Source organism: Coptis chinensis, chromosome 2, assembly GCF_015680905.1.
Source record: "Coptis chinensis isolate HL-2020 chromosome 2, ASM1568090v1, whole genome shotgun sequence".
NCBI classification, from domain to species: domain Eukaryota; kingdom Viridiplantae; phylum Streptophyta; class Magnoliopsida; order Ranunculales; family Ranunculaceae; genus Coptis; species Coptis chinensis.
Window position 1 is genome coordinate 15,141,132 of NC_141457.1, and position 13,337 is coordinate 15,154,468.

A 13,337-nucleotide genomic window follows, 5' to 3' on the forward strand; every position below is an offset into this window, starting at 1 on the left:
AAGGTCAATGACAAGGTCAGGGTAATTATAATTATAACAACCAAGCTCAACCACGACAAGGACAAGGTCAGGGTAATTATAATAATTATAACAATAATAATTATAATACTAATAGAGGTATCATTCTGGTAAATAATAACTACCAAAATCCACCCATTAATAATCAACGTGGCATAGTTCTTGTCACACAACTAGTAGCAAATACTATTCCACAATCGGATCGTTTAGATACCTTTATTCAATCTCAACAACAGATTTTACAAGCTATCCAACTTTCCTTACAGCAGTTAGCTCAAGAGAAAGTGCAACCCGAAGGTGTGTTTCCAGGACAAGCGATACCTAATCCAAAAACACCAAACACAGCCTTTGAGGTAAACGATAATACTAGTAACGAAAATGCAAACGTAGGGGAGATAAATTCTATCACCACTCTCCGTTCAGGTAGAGTGGTGGATAAGAAAGTAACTATGTCTATAGTTACCCCACGAGTAGTCCCTACACTAGATATTATACTAGATACCGAAACAGAAACTGAAGATCCTACCCCTGTAGAGGTACTAGTTAAACCACAACCTAAGAAACAGAAAGCAAATGTTAGACATCCAGTTGATTCATACGCTAAATATAAAGAGAAACCATCGTTTCATCAGAAATTAGCTATGTTAAATAAGGATACAAATTTTGACGAGATTAGGAATGTTTTTAAAAATCTAACTATAAACTTACCTTTCCTTGAAGCGATTAAAAAGTTACCTCACCATGCTAAGTTTCTTAAAGAGTTGTGCACTACTAGGCGTAAGACAATGATTCCTAAAGTCGCCTTTTTAACAAAACAGTTTCCAACTTTAATGGAACACAATGGAATCGTTAAGTACAAGGACCCTCGTCGTCCTACTGTACAATGCACCTTAGGGGATACTCACATGACCACTGCTTTATTAGGCCTCGGGGTGAGTGGTAACTTGCTCCTTTATTATTTATATAAACAAATAGGTCTACAGGAAATGCAACCTACAACAATGACGTTGCAACTAGCTGATAGGTCTATCAAGTATCCTAAGGGTGTAGTGGAAAACGTGCTGGTTAAGGTTCAAGATTTCTACTATCCTGCGGATTTTCTTATCCTCGATACAGAAGTCGCTAACGATTCTGTTTTGATCATTTTAGGACACCCTTTCTTGGCAACTGCCAACGCGCTTATAAACTGCCGCGATAGTTCGATGTCTTTGTCTTTTGGCCATCTTTCCGTTGTGGTTAACGTTTTTAAGACGATTGAACAGTTGCCTTATACGAATATCAATGGAGAGGTTAACATGATCGAGAGCTTAGCTCATGATTATTTCAAAACCACATTTCTGAATGACCAGATGCACAAATTCCTTTCCTTTGGAAGTTCCAACTTCAACAAATTCTCCTTGGACGTAGAGGAAATTGAGGAAGATTTCCTTCAACTCTTTTGCAACTCTTCCCTGCCACCTCGCGAGTCCCACCCTGACAATATCCATTTATCCCTTGACGCTATGACGAAAGATGAATTTTTCACCCTCTATCCCAGTGATTCTTTTGACCCACCTATTGAGGAATGTCTGGAATATCTCAATGCTTCTAATGATCTAGACCTGAGAGCTCTAGCTGACATTCATTCATCTTCCCTCACCAATATTCCCCACCTTCCACCCTTTCAAAGAAACCTGGAGTTTGCGCTTGACCCATTTGTTTCTTCTGTCCTTAATAATTTTCTAAATCCTCTTAATACATAAATAATTCCCAAGGGAAAGGCACTTGACACCTTCATTTTCAGAATTGAGACAGTTCCCACCTACACCATGAATGAGTTTTGTGCCAAACCTACATTCTCATTTCTTCCATTCCTTAAGTCTAAAATTCATCCATATCCACCATATCTTCCACAAACATCCATTTTCTCATGATCATTCACTTGGACACCCTCTCGTTCAAAAGCAAAAAAGAAGGTGCATGCGCGGTTACATTCTAGATCCATCAGACTTCGTTTTCATTTCAATAAGTTGCGTCGTAGAGAATCTTGGTGCTTGATTCTGTTTGGGGGTGCATTCCATGTTATTTATTTATGGAAAGACCGCCAACTCTTTAGATTGTTGATATATGGAAAATTGAATGGTATATATATATATATAAATATCCAGTTAGTTATTAAAGTCTTGAGTATCTGACTATAAACAGCTCATTTTGTTGTTTGGTGTACTTCCATATAATTTCATATATTGATAAGTGCACCACTCAGGTAACTGGGCCCTCCCTATAGAGTGTGTGGCTGTAAGTACCAGATCCTAAGTTCACATTTAACATAATTCATGTTTTCCACTCTTGCATGTTTTCTCGGATTTTGAGTCATGTTCTTCTATGGTGTGAATTATGCATTTATTGCTCTATCATTTTTCTTATATTAAATTATATATATATATATATATATATATATATATATATATATATATATATATATATATATATATATATATATATATATATATATATATATATATATATATAAATTGTTAAAATCATAAAAATAGTAATTTAAGAAGTCTCGAGAATCTGACTTTAAAAGACCCACTGTTACAACAAATTTTCAAACTCTGTTGTCTAAAATTTGTTTGGGGGTGGGATGTTCATTTTTCCGTAATGGATTGTTCAACTTTCCATTTGTGTTGCTTAGGTTGTTGAATCGTATTTCAATTCGAAGTGACATTATCTACGAATTTAGAGTTCATTCGTTCGCATAACTTACGTCATGCACGCACTTCGAGACATTTTCTATCTTCTTATATGTCATCCACAGTCAGAATAAGGTGTTTTATGGATCATTGGATTTGAAATTCTCTCTTGCTCATTTCCATAGCTCATTCACAAAAATCAGACCGGTAACGAAGCGACAAGTTTAGTTTGAAGTTGCGCGAAAAAATGACAAAATCAAATTGGGCTTGGGCCCAATCTCGTGCACACGTGCCACGCACGTGCGTCCCTTTCTTTCAACCAAACAGTCGGGAGTTTTCTTCCCCACCGCCATTAACAAAGTTTTAAACTTCTAAAACCTAACCTAAAATTAAAAAAAAAAAAAAAAAAAAAAAATCTAATTACACCCACGCCAATCAATTAAATTCACCCCAAATCTTTTTAAATTCATTCCCCCACCAATTCCCACCACCAAAACTTTAGAAAAAAAAAAACAAAAAAAATTTTGTGAAATTTGAACTGCCGCGCCACCCACGAGCCACACCATCATTTTTTTTTGTAAGGTTGTTTCACCTTGGTTCTTACACCTTCTACAAACCCTCAACTCCTTTCAAAACTTTCAATGGCTCTAAGACAAAGAATTCTGCCGGAACAAGCTTTTACGGGCGACCGCTTTGCACTATTTTTTCCTGACGAGATGATTAGGAGGAATTGGAATAGGTTGTGGTACTCGACAAATAATTTCTACCACTCTGATTTGGTCGAACAATTCTATAAGAAGAGAGAGTTGGATGGTCAGAAAGTTTTCATGAAGATGGCTGGGGTTAGGAGAGAATTATCGAGAGAGAAGTTGGCTGAGATTTTCGGCATTACGCTTGAACTCCACCTCGACGCCACCGTGCAGGAATCCCAGTATACTGGAGTTCCTGCATTGATGAACGACACTCTTATGGAAGGTCAATACAATACGACTTCTCATTGTGCTCGACAGTAATCTCTGCAAACCAACCAACTGGCTGTAGCTCTGTGGATTGGTAAGAACGTCATTGGGAAGGAGAAAGTGAGTGACATCGGTTTGACATGTCTGCACGTTATCTGGATATTGCAAGAGAAGAGGTATGAATTCTGTATCCTCGAGTTTTTGATAACTATGATTAGAGGACTTGGGAAGAGTATTGCACCATTCCTTGCTTTAATTATGAAGATAATGTTGTCTTGGGGGGGGGGGGGAACCAAGAACTGAGAGGACTATGTTGAAATTGCATTTGAACGAAATTATTTATACGGAGTGTATCCAAAAGACTTGGATGTTGCCGGAGGACAGGATGGTTGATTCGGATGAGGAAAGGGAGGACATGACATGTTTGGACGAAGATGCCTTGGAGAAGTGTAGGTCTGATTCAGAACGCATGTCAGTGTTGCATACTGGCGTGGCGTGCGTTGTAGTTATGCTATTTGTGAAGATATACGAGATAGGCAAATTAAAATTCGAACGAAACAAAATACCCTTCAGACGAATTTTAAAATGCTCGACAAGAGCCTGTCGGATCTCCATTAGAACATGGAGATAGTCCTACAGCACCAGGTTGCACATTATACAGAGATGAAGGCAGAAATGGAAGCACAGCGCCTATTCCGCGTAGAGATTCTACGACGCATGCCACCCCTAGAGGTTTCTGTTTCAGATGAGTCTGAGAGGCATGAGCGTTGTCGTCAAAGGACGGATGGCTCGGGCCCTTTTTCATCCCAGGCCCAATCTCCATCTCAGGGTCCATCTTCATCACGTGGCTAGGTTTTCTAAAAATATGTGGTTTCGATGTTGTTTAGTTGTTTTTATTGTTTTTCTTAGTTCGGATATTAAGCTGTTTAAATTTAGTAGTTAAATTTAAATTCGGTAGTTAATTGTATTTGAATTTGAATTTGAATATAATTTGGTTCTTTTCAAATTGTGCATTGTTTTATTGTTAATCCCACCTTCCCGAATTGTTTGGGGGTGGTATTATGTATTCTAGCATGATTTTGGATATGATCCTCCGGTTTAGAATTTGTGTTGGAGTGAGGGTTGAGAATATTGCCGATATGGGCATCACTATGAATAGATATTGTGATAGGATGAAATCTCGATGAATTAGGCAGTATCTATCCTAAATTCAACCTAAAAGATATTAGGTTTGTTTTGGAATAGAGAATATGGGTTGTTTCCGTTTTCGGTTTTGGAAATTTTATGTTTCCAGCAATTGCCTTAAAACTTTTTGGTAACTTCCTGATTCGTTTTAGCAACTTAAAACCTATAAAAACTTCATTCATTCTACACTCACAACCCATACTACACCTCACTTTCATCTCTTACCTTTCACTTCCACGATTCCCATCTTCTTCTCCATTTTCGCACTATCAGCAGCTCGGAGCGCACATGCGCCCCAATGGAGTGTGACCTGCGCCCTATACACTCTTTGATAAAATTCCATCGAAAGCGACCACCCCTACCAAGCTAAGCCCCTGGAGCGACTGTGCCCACAATACCGAATTCTAGTTTTCATCCCGAAATACCAACCCAGCCACAAAGTGAGCGCACCCTGCGCCTAAGTGCCTAGAACTCGGAAATCACCAAGGCGTACCCCACGCCCTATCCAAGCATAGGTGGAGCGCACCCCACGCCCAGAACTCTGTGGGCAAGAAAAATTCCAATTTTCTGTGGATTGTTCCAGGATCGTTGCAGCTGTTCTAAATAGTAGTTTTGTGATGACTTCTCCTATAGTAATACCGGAGCAGTCTTTCAAACACTTGTTGGGGAGCGAGACTTATGGACATTGGTTCTGCGAAAGGATCATGCAGTTCAGATGGAGGCATCTTCTGGTAAGTGAAGACGACTCGTATTCACCTAAGCTAACTAAATTTTTTTTACAATAATGTTAAGTTCTATTGTAACCAAGATGGAGAACAAGAATTCTCTGTCACGGTCGATGACACACCACCAGAATTCAATAAGTATGTAGTAGCATTAGTTTCGGGAATACCAATACCTGATCCTATTCACACGTGGGGATACATGACTGACAATACATACCTCTATGACTATACATATTTCCATGAGTATTATGGGGGAGGGGTATTTCGTATAATGGACCAAGGGCGTTACAACATACCCTGGGTAGCCTGTCCCTGAATGTAGGCACCACTATGTTATTCATCCTGATGAATATTTTAAAGGATTGGCAGTTTAGCTCTGCAAATAGTACCGCTGGTGACGTTTTTCTTGCTTTAGCTGAGGGACGTCGCCGATATGACATTCCCCGAGTATTAGTGGATAGTCTTAAGAGAGCCCAAAGCATGCGACATAAGTATCTTCTTATGCCTGTTTTGGTTTGTCCCATCATGCTCAGTTGTCTACCTGAATTCTGTACCCAGTTCACGGATTGGAAAAGGGTTGAAGTTATGAGACCCACCAATTGGGTGGTTCACTCATTTCGAGTAATGACTTGGTCGGGATGGCAGGTACAACCTCATTTGGCATAGTAACACTAGACAGGTTAGCACAAGTTGACGACACACAACGGCGGGCTTGGCAAGTTATCATGGCATGGCAGGATGTGAAGGAACCTACTCTCTTTGGAGAAGGTGAGGAGGAAAATGCTCAAACAGGAGTTAAGGTTAGTGTTTATTTCAGTTATTGTCTGCTTATGTCCCAAGCAATCTGTTTCTCATTAACCCCATTACGGGTGGAACTCTTATAGAGTTGCGTCAGTTTTTCTTTTCTATATTAGTATGTTTAACCTTATTTTGCAGATGTTCCAAAATTTCTCGCGTTTCAATAGTATTTCTCTACCTTATTTATTTAAATACTTTGAGGAAAAAACATGCTTCTTGTTTGGGGGCATAGAAACACGTGTAATTAAGGCATCTATAGGATATAGATATGTATAATATGCAATTGTTTTCTAGTTAAAAAAAATTAATTTAAAAATATAAATAAAAAGTATGCTATACACTTAGGAATATTGGTATTGTTTTCTTTCTCTACGCTTTCAATAATCTAGAAGTCTCACGTAGCTTTTGCATTAGAATAGTTTTTAGAAACTTAGGCTAATATGTAGGTAATAATCCTTGCATATATCTATAAATATGTTACATGAGTATCTATGATTGTTGGCAGTAGGTTTCTGAAATCTAGGCTAGAGTACTTATTCTACAAATCCAGTGAGAATATAGCCTAAAGTCTTATATGAGTGAACATTTGAGAAATGACACAAGGGAGAAGTAAAATCTGGATAGAGAAATCACACGTCCACTTGCTTGATTACTATACCATATCATAAGTGAGAATTTAGACCCTCTTTGGATCGATATAGCCAGAAATTCAACCCTATGAATTATTTTCTGCTAGTCGCCCCTCTGAGCCTTTCACAAACCACAAATCCTTTACCCTGTTACAAAACAAAACAAAAAAAAATAAAAAATCAAACTATCCAATTCTTTGAATAAGTCTGAGAATAGAGATGAAGAATAGAAAAGAGAAGAACCTTTGAAATCAAGAATTCGTTAGTCAATTTAGAAGAGAAAAATAAGTTTTCATCCAAATAAAAAAAATAAAAAAAATAAATGGAAATAAAGAGTTAGAACTCCAAAAATAGAATCAAGGAGTCAAAAGCAAAGAAAAAGGAAAAAAAAATATGGCTAAGGATGGAAACAAAGTGTAGAAGCAAAAGTAAAGAATAAGGTTTTCTCTAGTTACATAATATGAAGACTCTATTATCTCAGACTTGTCCTCTTTGAATATCCATTTCCTTCCTTCTTAGACCATCTCCTAATCCCCGCAACACCTAATAAAGACCTCTAGCTCAATTAGGAATATGTTAATGTGATAGTAAGTGGCAGATGTGTTTGATCGACTCCGGCTTCCTCGTGTGTCATTGAGATTGTAAGGTAAAGTGTGCCCACTGCACACTAGAGTAGCGAAACTTGAGCAAAAAAATCAGAGTGGTTTTTGTCTTGACATTTATGTGAGGACCTACTTAAGGACGCTATTCCAAGTTTTCAGAAATAGACCTGCTAGTTCATCTCATAGTATTACTCATTGTATATATGTTTATTCCTAGATGATATATTATTATGCATATATTAGCTTAGGTTTCGACTTAATTATTTTGTATTCATTGCTAGTGAGATGTATAGAAAATTGAGACATAGATAAGGAAACGAGTCGTTGTAGTATAGGTGAAGTTTGTGAGTACCTTTACTGGAAAACTCTCACGAGGCTATAACTCGTCCACTAGGGAATTCCTAGTGGTTTAAGGCCTTGTTGCATATGGTTAATGCAATCGCACTGGGTGAAAGGAGATTAGTTGGAACTCCATTTTTGGTCACTTATGCTAATTTCTCATATTTTCTTGAGGACAAGCAAAATGTTGTTTGGGGGTGGTTTGATAAGAGCCCAAAACTGTAGTTTTAACCAATTAACAATAATGCTTTTAGACCAATTATGCGAGTAATAAATAAGAGTTAATGCTAATTACGTGCTTTTATGTATTTTAGGCATGGAACTCAATTATGTGCAGAAATGTGCCACTTTGGTGATATAAAAGAGCAAAGGGTTGGTTGTTAAAAAGTTATGGGATTAAAGGCCAAGACGGGCAGAAACAGCATACAAAAGTCAGTAGAACTTTTGAAGATTGTATCTTTGGACTTAGGCCACGGAATTGGGCGTACCTTATATCAAAACGACCAGCTGGGAAAGAGATTTCCAATGGTCCAAACCTTGATCCAATCAGAGGAGCAAAAGTGAACGAAAAGCTTGTTGAAGTCAAAGCTAGCTGAAAAGGGCCCTGTGGACTGAAGAAATTGGGCTTTAGGCTCGATTTTCCAACCCAAAACATGGACCCTCAGCCCATGCACGAAAATGTGGATCTGGTCTCCTTCATTTCCACACACAAGACTTAGCTCTTAAGTATAAATTAGCTTTGGTTAGAAGGTAGCCATGAGAGTAGCCAGTAAACCTTAGTTCTAGATCTAGTTTTGAGAATTTTAATTAGTTTATTAATTAATTTTCATTTCTTGTTCTAGATTAAGTATTGAATCATTGTTTATCATTCATTAGATAAATGAAATAGTTAGTTCTTGTTAAATTCGATTTTGTTATTTATTGAATTACTTAGATCTAAATTCAGTTATTAGTTGTTATTCAATTCTTAGTTGTTAATTTATATTTCAGTTATTGTTTAGTTAAATTCAATAAAGGTAGAATTTTTATATTATGTCTTATTTAATTTCATTTGGAAATGATAGTTTGATGAATCGAGGCTAAACCTCCATTAGAGGGGTTTGATGAAGCTTTGATGAGAACTTGATTTTGTTAGCTTAGAATCGTTGTAAGAGTCTATTCCACTCTAGAAGGACGTTGATTCGCCATGAGAATGGGTGGACGTCCTCACTTGCTAGTTATGAATTGGTAGAGATGCCATGTATAATTAGGGATTAGAACGAGCAATTCTTACCGTAAGAACATAAGAATTGGATTACAACAATCTATGCTAGTTTCTTAAGTTGGATTCAAGGTGGATTCAATTCCCCCCTAATTCTTATTCTAGATTCAAACCTTAGTATTCCGTGAAATTTTAAGTAGTATAATTAAGTAATTCTCTCATTGACTTTGGTAGGATTGATAGTCATAGGAAACTTGAATGCTAAAGAACTAGGAGTGGAACAAATCTTCTATTCCAACTCTACTTCAATAGTATCGAGGGTAGAAATCTTTGATAAGTCTTATATAAGTTTAGTTTGTAGTTTTACTTTCGTTTAGAGTTTCATCGCTTTATTTCGTGAGTAAAACTATCATTTTTACGATTATCAAGTGAGGAGATTAGTTTGTTAATTATTTCTATCAATTTGGCTAAGGTTTGACTTTTCAAGGCACATACTAGTGTTACTATTTCTTGTCCTATTTCAGTATGTGATAAGAGCCCAAAACTGTAGTTTTAACCCTGTAACAGTCATACTTTTAGACCAATTATGTGAGTAATAATTAAGAGTTAATACTGATTACGTGTTTTTATGCGTTTCAGGCTTCAAAGTCAATTATGTACAGAAATGTGCCACTTTGATGAGATAAAGGAGCAATGGTTGGTTGCTAAGGAGTTCTGCGATTAAAGGCCAAGATTCAAGAAGACAAAGCCTTTTTAAAGCCCGGTCAAAGCTGAAAAGTCAAAGTCAACGTGGGCAGAAATAGCACACAAAGTCAGCAGAACTTTCGAAGGCCGTATCTTTGGACTCAGACCTCGGAATTGGGTCTACCTTATGTCAAAACGACCGGCTCGGAAAGAGATTTCCAATGGTCCAAGCCTTGGCCCAATCAGAGAAGCAAAAGTGGACGAAAAGTCTGTCGAAGCCAACTGCAGATGAAGAGGCCTTTTTGGACTGAAAGAATTGGGTTTTGGGCCTGATTCTCTGGCCCAAAACATGGCTCCAAGTCCATGCACGATTTTTGGATCTGAAACATATAAAAACAAAAGCTTAGCTCTTTGTTAATGGTAGCTAGTTAGACCTAAAACTATAGATAATTCTAGATCTAGTTTTCATTAAATAAAATTAAGTTTAGTTCATTTCAATTCTTGTTTTAGATTAATCTTTAGAGTCATTGTTCTTCATTAGTTTGATAAATAAAATAGCTAGTTTGTCAATTTCGATTTTGTCATTTCAATTTATAGATCTAATTTTAATTCTTGTTGAGTATCATTTCTGAGTTGTTAAATTAGATTGAAGTATTGTTAGTTAAATTAGTCAAGTTAGAATTTTGGTATGATGTTTAGTTATAATTCAATGAGAAATAATGGTTTGATGAATCAAGGCTAAAACCTCCATTAGAGGGGTTGATGAAGCCTTGATGAAAACTTAGTTGTATAGTGTAGAGTCGTTGTAGAGTCTATTCCATTATAAAAGGTCGTGTTTTGCCATGAGAATGGGTGGACGACCTCACATGCTAATTATAATTGGCAGAAATGCCATGCTAATTAGGGATTAGAACGAGCAATTCTTACAATTGGATTACAACAGTCTATGCTAGGTGATTAAGTTGGATTCGAGGTGGATTCACTTCCCCTCTAATTCTTTATCTAGATTCACATTTAAGTATTCCGTAGCATTCCGTTATTCGTAACTTGTCAATTGAATCCACCCCGTAGTATAGAATTCCCCTCGTAAATCTCTCACTAGACTTAAGACCAATTAGTTAAGTAAGAAATCATTCCATGCTAAAGAACTAGGAGTGGAACGAATTTGTTACTTCACTCTATTTCGATAGAATTGAGAGTAGAAAACTTGATAGCAATTAGTAAAAATTAAGTTTTAGTTTACTTACGTTATGAGTTTCACCATTTCATTTCGTAGCTAAACTTTATCTTTTTACGTTATCAGTATGGCACCCAAGAGAAAAGGTGGCAAAAAGGCTACTCACATGGTTAGACTTGCGGATATTGGTACTAGTGTGGGTACTGATCCACCACCATAGCCACCACCGCCACCACCAGTGGCTACAGGGACTACCGCTGAGGAGATGCCTCCATGGGCACCTGCTTTGGTAAGGTTGATGGAACGTTCAACACAGGTTGTTAACGAGACAGCTTGTAGGGTTTCCCAGCTTGAGAGAGGCACCACAGGTCATGTTGCACCAGTTATACCAGTAGTTGTCGAGGAAGTACATGACCCGACGCTTGGACGAGAACTACGGAGAGATTCTTGAAGCTGTGACCCCCAAAGTTTGCCGGCATTTCTATTCTAAAAGAGGCTGAGGACTGGAGGGAAACTATAGAGACGTTGTTCACTGTCATGGATTACATAGAAGTGCAGAAGCAACGGTTGGCTAGTGTTTGCTTAGAGGGAGACGCTTCTATATGGTGGAAGACCGTGGCTAGTGTTGAGGAGTGACAAGTGCTTACTTGGTCCGAGTTTTGTAGACGATTCTACTTGCAGTACTTTCTTAATAGTGCTAGATCAGTCATGGCTCGAGAGTTTCTAAATCTAACACAGGGAAACATGTTTGTTTCAGAGTACGAGATGAAGTTTTATCAGCATATGTGTTTTACTACATCCAACATGAGTGAGGAGCAGAAAACTTATCAGTTTGAGGAGGGCTTACGTGACAGATTGAGAACACTCGTGAAGATTATAGAACACCAAACCTTGAGGGGAGTTGTAGATTCAACAAAGTCAGTCGAGCAAGACCACTTAGAGCATGGGCCTAAAGAAGGTAGTAATGTAGGTGTGTACAAAGGAAAGAAGGTTCAAGACCAGTGTTTCCATAAGAAGCAAAACACAGGAACATCATCTTCTTCAGCTATCACTTCCCAAGGAGGACGATGACAAACTTTTGATAGGTTTTGCTATAACTGTGGAGAATATGGCCATACTGCTACTTACTGCAAGCATACTCGAGCACAACCGGAGGGACATGTACATAAATCTCTTGATGGTCATTGTTACAATTATGGAGAACAAGGTCACATTGCTAATAATTGCAAGCAACCTCGAGTACAGTCGGAAGGACGACAGGGACAGAGCAACAGAGAGGGCAAAGGTATAATGGGCAGAGACAGCATGGACAAGGAGGTGGTCAGACCCGACAGACTACAGATACAACACAGGGACAGTTAGATGCAGTGGCACATAGAGCACCACAACCTATACCAGCAATGCCAGTACAGCAGGTTCTTGCATAGGGTCGGGCTTATGCTTTAGCGCCTAGAGATGGTGGGGCAGGTGTAGCAGTGGTTGAAGGTATCTTCTTAGTTCACTTTAAACCTGCTCGAGTGCTTTTTGATTCTGGGGCTACACATTATTTCATATCCTATAGTTTTGTGCTTGCTTTGGATATTGTGCCTGAGAAGTTGTTAACACCGTTAAAGGTTGTGACTCTGCTGGGCGAGACCATTTTACTTGATAGAGTAGACCCTATTAGTATGGATGATTTGCATTTGCCTATTGATTTGATTATATTGTGGATGCATGATTTTGACGTAATCTTGCGTATGGATTGGCTAGTGACTTACCATGTGAGGTTAGATTGCAATGCTAAGATAGTGACGTTTGAGCTACTACCTGGACACCATTTGGTGACCATCGCTACTGCTAGAGGTAATACCTTGGTTGAGGCATTTTTGGCTCATTTGGAGGATGGAGAGCAAGGTGTTTTAGTGCCGCGGGTTGGCGATATTCTTGTTGTTGCTGAGTTTTCAGATGTCTTTTGGGATATTCCCAGTTTACCTCCTTCAAGGGAGATTGATTTCTGTGTTGAGTTAGTCTTGGGCACTGCACCAATCGCTAGAACTCCTTATCGCATGGCTCTAACTGAGTTAAGTGAGTTAAAGTCCCAAATCCAAAATTTGTTAGGTCGTGGCTTTATCTAGCGTAGTATATCACCATGGGGTTCACCAGTTTATTTGTCAAGAAGAAAGATGGCTCACTTCAGTTATGTATCGATTATAGAGAACTAAACAAGAAGTCCATCTGGAACAGATACCCATTGCCACATATTAAGGACTTGTTTGACTTGTTAAGGGGAGTGAATTGTGGTTCTCAAAGATTTACTTGAGAACTAGTTTTTATCAGATGAGGGTCAGAGAGGCTAATATGCCTAA

General features: G+C 38.1%; 1 protein-coding gene across 1 annotated transcript; it reads left to right on the forward strand.

Annotated features, from left to right (window-relative positions):
• The first annotated feature begins 12,100 nt into the window (after positions 1–12,100).
• On the forward strand, positions 12,101–13,106 carry LOC147515065 (uncharacterized). The gene is made up of 2 exons (XM_086592782.1): positions 12,101–12,277; positions 12,420–13,106. The coding sequence occupies exons 1-2, from the start codon at positions 12,101–12,103 to the stop codon at positions 13,104–13,106; spliced, it is 864 nt and encodes a 287-aa protein (XP_086448908.1).
• Positions 13,107–13,337: the final 231 nt, after the last annotated feature.

Bases quoted from the DNA above. Each gene is read 5' to 3' on its own strand.
- LOC147515065 (XM_086592782.1), top strand. From the start codon at position 12,101: ATGGCCATACTGCTACTTACTGCAAGCATACTCGAGCACAACCGGAGG. The intron at 12,278-12,419 runs GTATAATGGGCA...GTTCTTGCATAG, and splicing joins GAGCAACAGAGAGGGCAAAG to GGTCGGGCTTATGCTTTAGC.